Source organism: Mya arenaria, chromosome 2 (assembly GCF_026914265.1).
Source record: "Mya arenaria isolate MELC-2E11 chromosome 2, ASM2691426v1".
NCBI classification, from domain to species: Eukaryota; Metazoa; Mollusca; class Bivalvia; order Myida; family Myidae; genus Mya; species Mya arenaria.
This window is the reverse complement of record NC_069123.1, coordinates 51,539,741-51,556,884: the sequence shown is the minus strand read 5'-3', so window position 1 is coordinate 51,556,884 and position 17,144 is coordinate 51,539,741. Positions and strand designations below refer to the sequence as shown.

The window sequence follows — 17,144 nt, the reverse complement described above, 5'->3', positions numbered from 1 at the left end:
TCAAAACTGTTAAAACAATGGAGAGATTCACTAGTAACATTGGAGAAATAAATGTGTGTTGACTTCGATTCAACATATTGTTTTGTTTAACACAGTACAGAATTATGGAGGGGGGTCAAAATCTGATGAAAGCATCATATTTATTGTTTAACACTGAAATAAATAACACCGTCGTCATACACGAAGTCATACATGTTAAAGCTGAATGAAAGTAAACTAGTAAAGCCACAATAAGACAGCTGACAGTTTGAATACAGACAATGACTACAAGTGCATTTCTAGCTTGTCTACAGGGATGGTGATCTATGGTGCAGGAGTTACTGTGCACCATACTTACAGGGCAACTCGGCATAATCTAACAGAAACATTAGTCTGTTGCCTGCGTCTTCTATCTCATCCTTGAGTTTGTACACAGTTACATCTTGGGACTAGAAGCAACAGTCGCAATATTATTGCACATTAGACAGGGTCTAAACAACAAGCAATGTTCACATGATGTGAATAAAACCCCTGCTGGTTCTGGTTAAGAAATAACAGGGGGAAAAAATAATGTAAGTGAAACATTGATTTTATGATGAGATTTTTGAATTCCAATTATTTTTTAACTGTTTCAATTATGATATTTATTGCTTTTTCCCCACAACAACTGGGACTAGAGCATGTGTGCAGGGTATGTAAATTAAGTAAAACTATCCTCATCATAAAATCTCTGTGTAAAACAAGTGAATTAGTTAGTTAAAGTTCATCCTGTTGGGGTAATGGAGAACAATGTTAATCTGAGTTATCTGGCTGTGTGCTGAAACACAGAAATTCATACCAAATTGGGAACAATGAGGAAATCTAGGTAAAACATCATCCCAGGACAACCAAGTGGTTGGGGTGAAACCATACTCACAAGGGAAAAGACCATATTCAGAGATAAATACAAGACGCTCAGCAGCATCTTCTAGCTCTTTCAGCATTTCATAAGCTGTATCTTGCTGGGACTGTGATGGGAAATGAAAGATGATTACACTCTTTTTTTGCATATAGTAGGAAGGGATATATTAACAACTGACATTACGAGCGCTCGTAAGCCTCAAAGCAATTCTTCCAACAGTCAGTTCTATTTAAGACCTGGAATACTGAAAGGCAAATGTTAAACACAGCATCCAGACAAACCACTCTTAATTCTCGAACATGAAATGTCCCTCCCATGTCTGTAAGCAGCAGTTAGGCAACATAAAACTCATTTAGAGCAAACAACAATGCTGTTAAGGCCTATGCTGCAAACAAAACACTTGGTGAGTCCTGCAAAACAACATAAAACCATGCAAATAAACACATCAGGCCACAGTAACATCTTTATGTAAGTCAGCAGGCAAGGCACACGCCCCCATTTAACCAAGGTCACATCAAACTGCTCACTGGGAAATATGGCGTAGTCTAGCAGGTACATGAGTCTCTCAGCACAATCCACGGTCTCCTCCTTCAGCGCTAGCTGGGTCTTGTCTGTAGACTGGGGGAGGGAAGGGGATTGTAGGGACAGGGTGGGGAACATTGAGAGCAGTTTATAATAGATTCGTATTATCTTAATATTATTAAGAATAACATGAGGCATTGCTATCAATAACATAATGTACATTATTAGTCTGAACGCAAATTTTAAAATATTTTACATAAAAACCACAGATCCTTTTTTTATATGTCCATGGTGTTTATTTTTTTTTCTTCATAAATAACAAGTGGGAAAACCATGTGCAACAAATTGTCAATTTGAATTTGATTGGGGATAATAACCAAAATGGTAATAATGCTGCTAAGTGATTCAAAAGAGAAGAATTCCTTTTTATAAAATAAATAAGTGAAATCAAATGAATGTAATCATTACACAGAAGGTTTAAAACAAAATAATCTGTAATGGACAATTTGTGACATCCATATAAAAGTGTGTGTGTGTCTGTGGACAGGTCTTCTTATTTACCCATTGAATCATCAGCTACACAATCCATGGCAATATTGGAAGGTAACCAAAACCGTTAAATCAAAATGTATAAAAAAATAAACAAATTTACCAACATAAGAAAAAATACATTTTTTTTAAACTTCAATGTTGGTCCTGTAGCAATATTAAATATTCATATAAAAACTTGTCATTTCCAAGCATTTTAGCTTTGTAAAAGTATACCCTTATTCAAATTTAAATATATGAATTATTTGCATAGCAATGATTAAATAACAAGGATGCTCACCTGTTTCAAATACTCCTGTGTTTCCACAAGGCTGATAGTGTTGTCTGGCACCTCACTTACACGGTTCGCCATCTCGTCATAACGCTTGCAGATACTAAAACCAGAAGCGGCAGTAAACAATCTCAACTTGGATACAGATATACATGTACAACTTAGTTAACTACTCAACTTAAAACATTGTAAGCTGTCATGACGTGGTATTGTAATGGAAGAATGACTTTGAAATTAAGTCATAATATGTTAAGTTGATAACAGTTCCCAAATACTTCTAAACAGATTAAACTTTGAAAAACCAATGCCTTTCTTGTCTGCTTGAAAAAGCAACAAAATCCCCCACAATATTTAGCATCTGACAGGCCCAGTAACACAAAACCAATGAACTCTTACTTTTTGTTCAGTTCCCTGTTTTCATCGATCTCAAAGGTGATAAGCCTCTGTTTGAGTTTCTCTGCACGTGCAACCAGATCCTGGTTGAGGGCGACACAGTCGAGGCAGAACATGGATAGGGGCACCGTGATCCGCAGCAGGGCGATCTCATCCTTCAGGTCCTGGAAACTGTTGATCTTCTGCAAAGGTGAAGAACAAATGCGTCAAGTAATGATAATGCTGCCATGGGAATGAAAGGCCTAGAAAAATATCACTTAATTTTCTGGAACAGAATGTGTACTTTAAAAATAACTGTTCGGGATAATAACATGGACAAATGAAAGAAATATTGTTCAGGACATACAGCCTGTAATTGCAAACACTTACATCAGACTTGAGAATTGGTTCCAATCAATTAAGAACATATAGGAAAAAGAATTGTAAAAAAGTACAGTAAATAAATCAGGGTCTACAATTGTACAACAAAGTACAACATAGCTGTTGAAAATAATATGGTGAAACAATCTCTGCATAAAATAATAATGTATTGAAGTGGAAAATAACCAAAAAAATGTCAAGCATCACTTATTCATTTATCAGTGTATAAAATCAGATATGGTAAGAACAACATCATGACAGGCACCAATGGAGTGACAATGGTGTGAATAACAACAGGGCTACCACAGAGTGTAGTTACATCTCGGTACAGGGCAAAATGTAGGGCCAACTCTTCATTCCCATCATCCTCCTCTTCCTCTTCACTATACTCTTCAGCCTCTTCGTTTTCCTGACATTTCTCATTCTCACCTGAGCCTGACTGCTCTTTGTCTTCCTGGTCTTGGTCAGGTTCAGACTGCTTATTAAGATCTACCTTTGACATCTTAAAACCATAATCAATCTCGGGGGTTACTGGACATCCCATGCTTTTGAGCTTATTTGACTTAACTGATGATTTTCTCCTGCCAGCCAATCTTTGGGTTGGAATACCAAGTTTCCCATCTCCTGGCAAGGTACCATCTTTTAGCTTAACAGCTGCTGCAATACTGACACTTGACATCTTTCTTACTGGTTTCAGGTTTTCTTCAGATTCATTTTCTTCTCCTGGCTTTATGCCAGTTATAAATGGATCATCTGGCATAATAACAACAGGTTTCAAGTTGGAATCACAGCGAATCAATGGCTTGTATCTCTTTCGCTTCCTTTTCTTTTTATTTTTACCATGAGGATTGGAAGTGTCAGTTTCTGGTTCGTTAACAAACTCACCATTTTCAGTTATTTCATTCTGTTTAATATTACCTGTATCATTCCAACTTTGCACTATATGTGTGTCAGGCTGTTTTGTTAAATTGTGACTGTTTTCACTCATGTATTTGTTGGTTATATGTACGTTATTATCTGAATCAGTGTCAGAAAAGTCTATTGAAACCTTCTGCCTTTGCAATGGATTTCTATATCTACCAGAAAGAAATCTAGGAGTACTAGAAATTTGCATACAAGCTGGCATTTCTTGGTCAGACAGTCCCCTCAGAACCATTTTTAGCTTTTTATTTGCCCTTAAAACTTCCGAATCAGAATCTGATCTGTACATGCATTTCTTAGCTATGATAACATGTCCGTTTTCACTTCTCACAGACCGATCAGTCTCCTTACCAAGACTGACAGAGCAGTCCTCACAGAAGCCACTGGAGGTTTCAGTCTCTTCATCCTGCTAGTCAGCCAAGGGAGGGAATAAGGAACATTAAAAGGGAGGTAACTGGTAATAAGGGGCTACACCAGGTCAATGGAAGAGGGTTCTATGAAATCATCAACTGTTTTTAACTTCTAAGGCAGTTAGCATTTCTAAATTTAATTTCATGGGTTGACATTGATATTCCATTTTCAAAACAAATGAATGACTTTCATGACTACAACTAAAGAAACCATCTATTTAATTGTCAACATTTTATTGAAAAGAGTTCTTGCTGATGTAAATGATTTCACAGATAGGTAATTTTCAAGAGGCAATAAAGTTAAAATTATCACCATTAGTTATGATTTGGTAAATCTTGAAAAGTTTGTAATTTTATAAACAGAAAAAACAGTGCTTACAGATTTGAAAGCTGCAATGGAGTGTGACTCGCGGAGGAAGGAAGAGACGTCCTGCTCTGCTTTGTTGTTGAGCAGCTCCAGGTACTTCCTGTAGGTGGTCAGGTATTTCTGAGGCCCAGTGGTGTTCAACTTGAAGATTTCCATGGACTTGTCTACGTAGTCTGCCACAAGGGCCTCATCAATCTTGACGGAGCGAAGAAGCAACTTCTGGCCTCGCATGTCCGGGAACAGCTGGCACTCAACCTGCAACACAAGACAATATAATAATTGCCTAACTATACAATAATATTCCCTTTTTCTACTTTTTTCCATCAAACTACTAGGTAACTCACTTTTAACATTGTTTTCTCTTTGTGAACTACATGCATTTAACACTGAACATTTGCATTAGTATTTAGATCAATGAATAACAACTACTCATTCAGAATGTTCCATACCCTCATAAGACCCTCAGCAGAGGCAATAATCTCTGAGAAGCAGCGGAGGATGATGTCTCGTATCTCCTTGAAGGGCGGGTCAAACACGATTTTGGGCTCCTCCACCCGCAGCTTGATAATCATTATCTGGGGCATCACGTAACGCAGCTCATCAAACACGTCACCATAGTCATTACCAGCCTGAAATATTGCACACACAATTGCAAATCATGTGTTTCATTCTGATTGTCGATATTTAATAACTATGAACACATTAACCTGTAAGTCACTTCAGTAAAATTTGCTGTTTAACTTTTTCCAAAACCAGAGCTTACACTGTAAAGCAAATTTAAAAGCTTTTTAATGATAGATTCGGGTTCTTGAAAAACCCAACAAAATCTTCGTCCATCATGATGTACTAAACTGAAAACTCAACTTACTACTGAACTTATCACATGCAATACTTGCATGACTTGCCTGTTGTAAGACTTACAGCGTGTGTTTGAAAGAACTGTAGAAAGTCTGCTAGGGAGTTGATGACCATGCTGCGGAGCTGGCCGGACATGACAGCAGCAATGGCAGAGAAAAATTCCTCAACCAGCTCCATGTTGTCATTGTCGTTTGGTCCCACAAGGTACTGCCAGTGGTCTGCATACTCATGGAACACCTTGGCACATGTCGGAATCCACCTATAATGTGTTGTTGGACAATGGTGAAATGAGGTAATACATGAAATTGTGTCTTGCTTTGTGTTTGACAACACTAGGTTTAATATGTTTTGGATAAAGTGCAAATCATTTTTGACAGTTAAATTAATGCACAATATATGACTGGAATCTAGTGAATCAGACTTGTCACCTGTCAGGAGCGCCCCTACTTTTCCAGCACATATCAACATGACCTTTTGATGCCAAAATAAATAATGGGTCATATACTGGCCAAAATCAATGACTCTACACCAAGTAGTTTTATAAGCTATTGATCAGACACGAGGGTGTGTTGTGGAAAAAGACATGGATAAAGATTCACTTCAAAATAATCCTTAAGTGTCTACCATGATTCGCAGGCATAGAAAATAGCCCATTTTTCATAAACACTCAAGAAATTTCAAGGAAATTTAGGTCATGTTTTGAAAATGAATATAGTACTAACGATTTCCTGAGGACCTCATGTGCATCCCAGCACTGCTTTCTGATGAGGGACTCAAACTCTGCAGGGAGCAGTGGCATGTCCACCAAGGCCAGCTCCTTCAGATATAAACCGCAGAGAGGAGAACCTGAATAAAAATACACATTAATAAAAGCTATAGTTTTAGACCGAAGCTGTTAAGATATTAAACAACAGAATAAGTGTTAAAAACAGGACTTAGCACATCAATATCAATTTATAGATTCATATTAAGTTTCGAGTCTAGTAATGCTTATTTCAGTAGGTTACAATTTTGCTAAAATGAATGAAATTAAACAGTCTGAGTAACACACAAAACAAGGAGGAATTCTATTCTTGACTGCATAAATAGATCATATGTCCATGTAGTAAGGTGGAATTGATTCTTTTTTGGTACATACTGGTCGAACCAGACATTCTGGAGCAGTTGCATGATGGGATTTGTGATGAACAGGTGTGTCTTGTTGTATTCCCGCAGCTGTAGAAACGTCCCGTGCCATGGTACAGGGGCACGTATGATCCTGGCAACATACATAGGGTTCATCAAGAGTGCATGGTATGAAATTCTTAAAACATGTAGTAACACAGTATCATCATTCAAATGAATTTGACAGATGGAGAACAAAGAATATCAGCAGGGAAGACGACTTATAAACTTAAAACTATAAACATGCAAGAGGTCATTGAATTTTAAAATCAGACTTGTCATTTAAAATGTTAATATAACTGCCAATAATCTTCCATTCAATATTTCTAAAGTAACTATTTAATGCCAGCATGAACTGATTAACTGGCCCAAAGCCAAGGGAATTGCCACATAACCCCCCAGCATACATAATCAATATTGATAAAGCAGTGGTGATTATTAGCGCAGTTAATGCTTTAATAGCTCATGATCCAAATACAAACATTGTAGATCACACAAAGTCTGGGTTTATTGTCAACCTTCATAAAAAAGAGTGTGCTTCTGTTAAAAAACAGATTTTAAGATTAAATATACACTTATACACTAAAAGAGACAGAAAAAAATATAAATAATTAAAAAAATGTTTTGATAAGTGTGTTAAAATGAAATACTGCAAATCTCTTCAACACCTTAGATATTGAAATCAGTGACAAAGTGCAGTTAAAAAGCCATCAATCCATTTACCTTTGTGGGAAGGATTTTGGCACAGTGGCAATGTGAAGTCGTGATTTTTCTTCAGGGTCTTTTAAAATGTAATCCACTGCAAAGAAGACAAACAGAAAATGCAAACATATCTGATACATCAATATCAATTACTTCTAGTGCTAGAAATTCCCAACTTTTCCTGTAATCTCTAAAACTTTACTCAGAAAACCCCTCAAGATAAAATAATAAATTGATTTGTTTGAAATAAATTGTTGTTTGTAATTTGTAAGGACTTGTGGCCTTTAAACCAATAATTTGTTCTCACTTTGCTCATTTAACTACATGAACCAAGTGTATAAACGTGGTTTATTCTTTGGTTTGATCAAGTTAGCCAAAATGTTTATTGATTGGTCAATATTTATCCAAGAAGTACTATTATCCAATAAAATCATTTAAACATGTATGTAAACTAATCAAAAGATACCCTGTGGACCACTTATCAATGTTTTATACAATAGACTGCCGATGACTGTCAAACTACAGACATACCTATAGATTTCCTGATGCTGTACTCATAGTCGTGGCTGATTTCCTCAGAGAGGTCTTGGACCAATGGGTCGAGCTCTGTGTTTGTGAGGAGGGGACTGGGAACCAGGCTGCACACATTCTTCATCATACTTGGGTCAGGCATTGCAATCATGGACCTGTCTATACCCCTTTGTATATAGTAGTAGTACCTCTGGAAAACACAAGCAACAATATACATATCCCTTGTTTTTAAGTTCTTATGCCTTTAACAGTTAAAGTACAATTTTTATATGTTTATATATAAGATTTATGTTGATAGCTACGTTGAAGTCACTGAAACATTCCAAATAGAAAAACAGTCTGACTTTGCAAAGAAATATGTTTAGCTAGCTGGTCAATACTACAAACCTCAAGATCTCTGTCTGTTGGAAGGCCTGTCTGAATGTCATCCTCAGTCTCTATGGAGCGCATGATGTCCATCTGCTCATTGGGTGTAAGTGGGCGGCTGGGCGGCATCTCCTCAACCTCCTCAAGCTCAGGGGACAAGCCCTCCTCATGTCTACACAAATAGAAGGATAATTGTAACTAAAATGTTATATAATAAAGGTTTTATCAGCAACACAAGTAACTATGAAACACAGACTGCATAAAAACATCTATTTTATACAGAAACAAAAAGTATTTTATGTTTTTAGGTAGAGAAGCAGATATAACCATCAAGGAGGCATACCCATTGGCATGTCCATTGGCTCGTTTTCCATTCATTTTTTCCATGCTGGTTTTGGCCCTGCTCACATTTCGTGGGCTCTGTACACTGCCATTCAGGTTGTCTGAAATGTGCCACAAGCAACTTTGAATACTTAAAAATGATTATGACAAGAATTTGCATTCATCTATTGTAAGGCTTCGTTATTTAGGTCAATATGGACTTTTTTTAACCTATTTGCAGTTCTGTCAAAGGAAAATTATAATTATATATAAACATATTAAATTGATGTAATCCAAGTATTATGTATAATTATTATTAAAGAGAAGTAATCAAGTGCATGATTATGTTGATACTTTATTCAATTGATTCACTAAATTGAAAAGTTACTTTTGAGTTTTGGTCTCTGCAGCTTTGGCAAGTCCTTCATCTTGAGATCACAGGCCGATGGTGTGTAGTTGTTTGCGATGGATTCGCTAGGGGTTCGGTGGAACTTCTGCTCCTTAAAAGGGGCTGCAAGGGTCCAAGATGTTCCCTTCATAATTGGAGGGTGCTCACTGTTCCTCAACACAATCTGAAATAGTTGATTGATTTTTATTCTACAAGGAAGTGCTTCTAAATTCAACTTTAAGAAGTTCTAATAGGGAAACAAATTATAGAGAAATACAATGTTTAGAAAAGATACCAGGAGGGGTAGCAGTATAAAATTAAATGCAAAATTACAACATATACTTTGGTATTGTAAAAAATTTTTTTATGACTTTCAAAATGAGTGGTTCTGGTGAAAGAGAAGTTGTAATAAGGTTACTTCACTAACAGAATGGACTCCTACTTACCTTGTAGAGGTCAGAGGGCTCCTTAATTGTATGTGGAAGCGGGGGCAGACCCGGCAGACCCCTCGTCTTGCTGCAGCTCTGCAGCGGAGTGGGCACACACTGAAAACACACACACACAGATGTCATTACAGACATATACATATCAGAAATAATGCAAACAACATCTTCAATTCGATGCTGTACAGTGCTTTGACAATGGAGATATGGGTAAAACAAGTCTAAATTAGAAAACCGTAATTGGGTTTAATGGGTTACTTTTCACTCTTAGTTTAAGATTTGTATTACTAGTATTTAACAAAACAGATTTGTGGTATTTATAACTCCTAAATGCTTAATCATAAAAGTAACATTTTGTCTTTTAGAAATTAAATTATTTTCAGATAAGCAAATAGAAAGCAGACAATTTAATATTGATTTCCTTTCTAAATTGCCAAGCAGAAGCAATAAATAAGTTAAGAGGACATAGGCCAGAGGAATATCATTGATCCCCATCTGAAGGGCGAGAATAATCAATCAGGCGCATTTAAACACCCATCAAAATGAAGTTATCAGCCTCTATCCCAATAGATATTTTATTCTTCCTCAAAGAAGTTTTATATGCAAACTCCTCAGGAGAGGCACCTATTTGGTAAATACTTAATGCAATATCCACTTTGATACAGTTGTTGTTGCCTTACATAGCACTTTATCTTGCTTTAATGTAAAAACAGAAACCAGCCAAACTTAGCATCATCATTCATGTTTTAATATATAACATTAAATTACACTATAATCCCAATAATTAGAACATATTATATTTACATGAACAATTAATTCTTTCATAACAGACATGCGTCACCATATTCTACCAGGCCTGGAAATCTCTAACCCCGCTCCCCGACCTGGGCTTAGACAACTCACATGCCTCAATGTGGCATGTAAGCATTATTTGGTGAAGTGTATTGAAACTAAATGTATTAAAATAGATATTAAAAGCAAAAAAACTCCCATGCTACGTGAAAGCAATTGAAAAACAGTGTTGTAAATAACACCATCATATAGTATCATTGGAATGATGTTACAACTTGGCAAACATGAAAGCATAATGTAAATGTATCTATTTTAGGAAGCAGTCACTGCAATTGTGCACAATGTATGCCAAATTCTTAATATATCTATTGTTAATTACAGCAATCTAGATGTACTACAGCTACTGTCAACAGTAAATTATGATGTAAATAAAGCAGCTGATAAGATATACAAAAACAGTGAAATAAACCTCTTAACTGAGATATACTACACCAATGAATGAAACCTTTTAACTTAGATATACTAAACCAATGAATGAAAACTCTTAACTGAGATATACTAAACCAATGAATGAAACCTATTTATTGAGATATACTAAACCAATGAATGAAACCTCTTAACTGAGATATACTAAACCAATGAATGAAACCTCTTAACCGAGATATACTAAACCAATGAATGAAACCTATTTATTGAGATATACTAAACCAATGAATGATATCTCTTAACTGAGATATATTAAACCAATGAATGAAACCTATTTATTGAGATATACTAAACCAATGAATGAAACCTCTTAACTGAGATATACTAAACCAATGAATGATATCTCTTAACTGAGATATACTAAACCAATGAATGAAACCTATTTATTGAGATATACTAAACCAATGAATGAAACCTCTTAACTGAGATATACTAAACCAAGGAATGATATCTCTTAACTGAGATATACTAAACCAATGAATGAAACCTATTAATTGAGATATACTAAACCAATGAATGAAACCTATTAATTGAGATATACTGAACCTTCATTTCTTTTCTACTGAATTCCATGATTGTTGTTCTTTCAACTGTGTATTTTCCTTTAAAATTCATGATGAACACATGCAGCAAGTTTTCATTCCAAGATTATACTATGGCTCATGTATCAATTAAATAACCATTATATACTCTACAAGTGTTCTGGTTATAGAACATGCAATGCTTTCCTTAAAACTATTTAAATAAAACTTCTATTGCACACACAAACATCCCTATTCCTAATCCTATTAAGAATCAAAGAAGTAATCAATGCCCTTAAGACCTGTGGAAACAAGAACAGACAAGGCTGATATCCATTGTTGTTCACACCAGCACACATATTTAAAAATTCATCTATCTAGAAACAGGAGCTGTACTTTTTCTAATAAGAATAATTGCTTAGATAATTATTAGCATAAAAAATAAAATGTGTTTGGTAAGTTAGAACTACAAAATCACTGATAATTCTCTTCACTGAAAGCAAGACTAGGTCCTAATTGTCTTATATGTCAGTGATTTTTTGTGTGCAATTTATTGCCTTCTAAAGGCTGTTTCCCCTTGCGAACAACTGTCCATTTTTCTGAATTTAAAAAAAATGAATCCCAATTTAATAAATGCAGATATGTTAATGAATAAAAAAGAATTTAAATTCTTGAAATATAAACAAAATCTTGACAAGACTTATTCTTTCACAGCATAATGTATACGCATAAAAAAGTTAAAACATGTATATTTTCCATTAAATTAGCTATTTTGGCTTTTTCCCAAAGTCAATTTTTTTCCCAATTTGCAAGGCACAGGCAGTAAAAATAATAAAAAAACAACAACACTGTATGTGTATCTGAATTAAACTTTTAGATATTAAATATACCCTCCCCCTCTCCCCCCAGTAGTTTGTAATTTACATAATCATTTCACAATAGGTTAGGTGATTAGATGGTTGAAATATTTCTGTTGAATGGAAAAATGCTTGAACTGATTTGGTGTTTGCACTTATTTGACCCTCTGACTTTGACCCTTTTAGATGCTGATGCTCTTGTGTAAGGAATGTGTAGTCACATAATATTTTGACGTCAAGGTTCAATGGCCAAGCCTCTTTCATCATTCAGTACCAGTTAATAATGGTGAATAAATGAGGAATTGTGTAAAATGTGATTTGTTAACACTGCATTTAAAACAGATTTTTTTTCCACAAGTACATGTACAATTTGAAAGTGCCTTTAGGTACTTTTTCTTGTACAAGAAAAAAACAAATTGTGAATGTTGGCATAATTGAATTATCGAGGTATTTTATAATAATAAATTATTTACAGCAATGGAATTGTTAATTTTTCTTAAATGGTTTTATGTTCTCTCTTTTCTGCTATGTTTTGATCTATTTTCAATTTGTAATGAAAGATAAACAAAAAACCAGCACATATTGGTAATGAATATGCTTGCTAACTTCTGCTAAGTTTTGGGATTCAATATGTTGAACATTCTCCCTGATTGCTTGAAAAGAGTTCATTCAAATAAACAGGGCATACAGCAAAAACAAATCAGATAAACATATGATCAGATCTGATTGCAAATCTGATGCTAAATTTTGATTGCACATACTGAAGGTGTGTCAGTGAGGATCGACAGTGCTGTTGACCCAAACTGCTCCTATACTTTATCATAAAGGGAAAATGTAAAAATCACCAGTGTCGTAATTAGGACCTTCATCATTATAATCGCCTATGATTGCGAAGTAAACATAAAGTGTTAATCGCTTTTGGTAACATAAATTGTTTGTCATATTCTTTTGTTTAGGGTCTGTTTCGTAATTGTCCTTTTTTGACAAATTATTAAATTGTAATTAAGAAGCATGGTGAAGAAAAAATGATACCTTTCATTCTTCTACTTATTTTGAATAAAGATAAATAAGTCTGAAAAGACACATGGCATTCCATTACTTAGTCGATCCGCCTTTAAATGATGACCCACATGCATAATTAATAATTCATGTGCTTTGGGCTCTTTTGTGTTCCAGCATGAAGACATCGTGTGTTACACATTTTGCTTTAACGTCAATGTTGTCAATATAAACAATAACCTTATGTAATGAAAAATGAGTCAAAAACAATGAAGTAAGACTATTGCACCTTTTCGCAAATTTTGTTTTATGTGGAACAGATTGTAGTTTAAAATACAGGAAAATGCACCTATTAAATTTAAAAAAATCGTCGGCAGGGTACACCCCTCCCAAACCCTCCCTTCCTGTGACGCCTTTATTAATATCAAATTTCTGGAAGAAACCATCGCTAATTGGACCTTGAACTCTGAGGTAGGGTTGTGGGTCTTGTGTGTGACACATCACCTGTATGTATTTAACTCATCTGCCAATTTGTTTTAACTCCCTCTGTACAATTTAGAAAACAATATTATTAGCAAATCAAAAGGAATTTTGATTGCAAAAACATTGCTTATGGGTTCTCATGGTCATTCACTGCAAGTACTTATTTTTGGCCTTTCATTTACACCACTGTAATTAAATGAAAACACTGGGATTATATGTTTGTTTGTTTTTCGCACCAATTATGTTCAAGGAAACATGTTTCTGTAAAAATAAAATATACCAAAATGCACTATTGCAGGATAAAATAAGCTTCTTTTGTATTTCAATGAAGCCACATTTAGCAATGTGTCAATAGAATATCTGATATCAATTCTAACCCTAAATGTCATAAAAAAGGGGTCCATTTTGTTGCACATACAATCGCTCCTCTGCTTTCGCCATTGACTGAATGTCTAGGAGTTGGTGTTTCAAGTCTGCCATTACATAAACTTGTTAAAGACTAATGATGTCTATTCAATATATGATACTACTTATTTCTAATCCAAAAATAAAATACTCTTATAAATGTCTAAATTAAAGGAGACAAAATAGTGCTTTGTCAATATGTTGTGTAATTAATGCAATTTTGATAAATATATATTAGGGGTTCCCACACCCACATATCTACTTATTCCTGGACAAAGTGACTGTTTTATATGAACTTGTTATGGGGACCAAAAAACTGGAATCTGCCAGTGACAAGTAATAATTGCCATCCATTTAATTTACTGGTTGAATGTTTTATCAAAGAGCCACCACCTCTTTAGGTTTTTATATTTTAGGTTTTTGATATACTTTTGTAGCATCTATGGCATGCATGCATACAGCATTTGTAATACAACAGCGTGACTATAGGCATGTACAACGGACATTTAATACCTGAACTTGAAAACCCCATTCTTTGCGATTATCCTTCTGACAGTTTTGTAAAACGTTTTTTACCTTTGCCCTTTCGAGTGCCATTTTTGTTTGATACTCAATTTACATAAAATATCCAGTTGAATTTAATCACGGGAAGTTTTCCAAACGAATTTCTATATTTGACTAATAAATCGACCGAAGTAGTACTGTTTTACTCATGACTACGACATTACACTGTCGGCCATTTTCATAATCAACATCCGGGCATCTGGTTGCCAAGATTGTGCCTCGTTTCATTCGGAACTCCTCAGCCAGTTTCAATCGAAAATAGCCGAGTAGCTCCGAATGGTTTTAGATAAACACTCAATAAAACCCGTATAGATGACGTACAGGAATAATAAAATGTGCATGATAGCCGAAAGAAAGCACAATGATCTTAAAATCATTGTCTACCAAGAGGACTTACATATTTTATTTTGGCAACGATTCCTAAAACTTTGTCGAATTTTTTTTTTTACCTTCTCACCAAACAGCAACTCAAAGAAAACATATATGTGAGAGGAAAAAAATAATATTTAACTAGTAAAAAGGTGCCAAAAGTACTGATGGTAATCTTGAAGAAATATATGTCATATATGAATTTTCTTTGGCAATTCAAAAGCATTTCGCAATACACAAGATCAGTATCAGTAAAGAAAGTTGCAATCACCTGTGACAAATAATCTTGCGTGTGATAATGTGATACATGTTACGACAATTCTGTTTGTCTATCTGTCTGATAAAAGTCCCATGATGTTGTTAAGACCACTCCTGAAGAAAGTAATATTTTGATATATCACGTCCAATCGAATGAAAGCTAACCCTGACAATTTCAGTTGCGCCAAGTCTGTTAAAGAAATAAAGCAATCCAACATACATACTCACAGCACGTATTTCTTGTTGAGAGCAAGTTAAACTTTTATGCTTTGAGGTAGATAGCTAATTAAATTTGATTCAAATTGTGACTGAATCAGTATGATGCCAAGATTTCTAAATTGTGCAAAAAGCTGGTTAACAACTGAATATCATCTCAATACTATAAGGATTTTTTCGACTATCCATGATTAAGCGTAAATCTTTAAAATTTTAATCAGATCCATTTTCAATGCCCAGTTGTTAGGCATTTTTGTAGCAAGACCAACAAAGACAAAATAGAAAACAAATATAGTACAGAGCTTTAAAATTTCGAATGATTACACCACAACTTATAAAAATCTTCATAAAGTTCAATTGCCAACATTTCATGTGCGCAGAGTAAAATGCATCGCTATTGAACATGTTCAAAACTTTGCAGCAAAACTTTAAAGCTGCACTCTCACAGATTGAACGTTTTGACAACTTTTTATTTTTTTGTCTTGCAATAAGGCAATTTTTGTGAAAATGCATGAAAACCAGTTATATACGACTGCTCACGAAAAATTAGATCGCAGATTTTTATATTTAAGGTCAAAAATTGATGTTTTATGCATTTTTCTTAAATCGTTAGTATCGGTGTAAGCCATAAAACATTAATTTTCAAACCGAAATATAAATATCTGCTATCTGGTCTTTTGTCAGCAGTCTTATATCACTGGGTTGCTGATATTTACGCAAAAATTTGCTCATTCAAAGACAAAATAAAAATAAAATAAAAAGTTGTCAAAACGGTAAATCTGTGAGAGTGTAGCTTTAAGGCATGCAATTATAATCGTAGAAATGAAATCTGTGTAGATGTGCCATTAGTAAGAACAACTAAATATGGTAATAGCTATTTTCAATTTGAGGCCAGTCAGGTCCTCCTGAAGGAAATAAGGTGCTCTCAAAGCTTGTAAGTCTGGTGCGCCCCTGGACAGGTCCCTCTTTTAATGCTCAATATGTAAATAATATTTTCCAAATATTTTTTTAGCTAGCTAAAGTTAAAATAAATAAAATTATTTATAAAATATGTTTACCAACTACACTACTATACCATACTGCAATCCTCATGTTCATAATGTTACTTACAATATTTGTTGTTTTAAATAATGTAAACTTTTAATATTCTTAATTTATACTGTTGAAAGAACTATCCAATAACAACGGTATGTCGGTCAGCGGAACTGGGTACACGTGCGGATTTGCCGTGCAGCCGGGAAAACTACATGTAGATGGTGTCAACATTGTATACAGTGCTCTTAACCATCTTACTGTTTGTATTTGTCTGCATGATTTTGATTAGAAACGGCCTTTGTCATAACTTTGTCCAGTATTTAACCTATTTAAAACTATATGGTTTTATTTCCAGGTCACCAGTTTATTGTTATGTTTTGTTCTGTAATGTATGTTTGTTATTCTTGTCGGAATAAAACTCACTGCTGACTTTTATCCATTGCTTTCAGGTGTTCACTGTCATATTATTTTTATTTTTATTTTAAGTCGGTTCTTATCGACTATGTAGATTTAGAAAGAACGAAACATTGGCAAAAACGCAAATGTACTGCATTTATTAAAACAAATTTAGATACGCAGATTTAAAAAAAGAGAGATCTTTACAGCAGACACACTGTATTTGATAAGGAAAAATAATAATGTTGATTCTAAGATAGGAGGAGTTTTAAAGGCATCTGCAAAAACATATTAAACTTGTGAGGACATATCTTAAG

The 17,144-nt window shown here is 34.6% G+C and overlaps 1 protein-coding gene across 1 annotated transcript in view; it reads right to left on the bottom strand.

The window, feature by feature from the left end:
• The window catches only part of LOC128203947 (dynein axonemal heavy chain 3-like), a 51,055-nt gene extending 36,314 nt beyond the window's left edge, over nucleotides 1-14,741 (bottom strand). Inside the window, 16 exon segments of the mRNA XM_052905360.1 lie at nucleotides 1,408-1,498; nucleotides 2,232-2,325; nucleotides 2,619-2,797; nucleotides 4,686-4,928; nucleotides 5,123-5,302; nucleotides 5,595-5,790; nucleotides 6,254-6,355; nucleotides 6,357-6,377; nucleotides 6,670-6,789; nucleotides 7,419-7,494; nucleotides 7,929-8,118; nucleotides 8,316-8,466; nucleotides 8,638-8,737; nucleotides 9,004-9,187; nucleotides 9,450-9,548; nucleotides 14,566-14,741. Coding sequence (XP_052761320.1) covers nucleotides 1,408-1,498; nucleotides 2,232-2,325; nucleotides 2,619-2,797; nucleotides 4,686-4,928; nucleotides 5,123-5,302; nucleotides 5,595-5,790; nucleotides 6,254-6,355; nucleotides 6,357-6,377; nucleotides 6,670-6,789; nucleotides 7,419-7,494; nucleotides 7,929-8,118; nucleotides 8,316-8,466; nucleotides 8,638-8,737; nucleotides 9,004-9,187; nucleotides 9,450-9,548; nucleotides 14,566-14,586 — 2,047 coding nt within the window. The 5' untranslated portion in view covers nucleotides 14,587-14,741.
• Nucleotides 14,742-17,144: the final 2,403 nt, after the last annotated feature.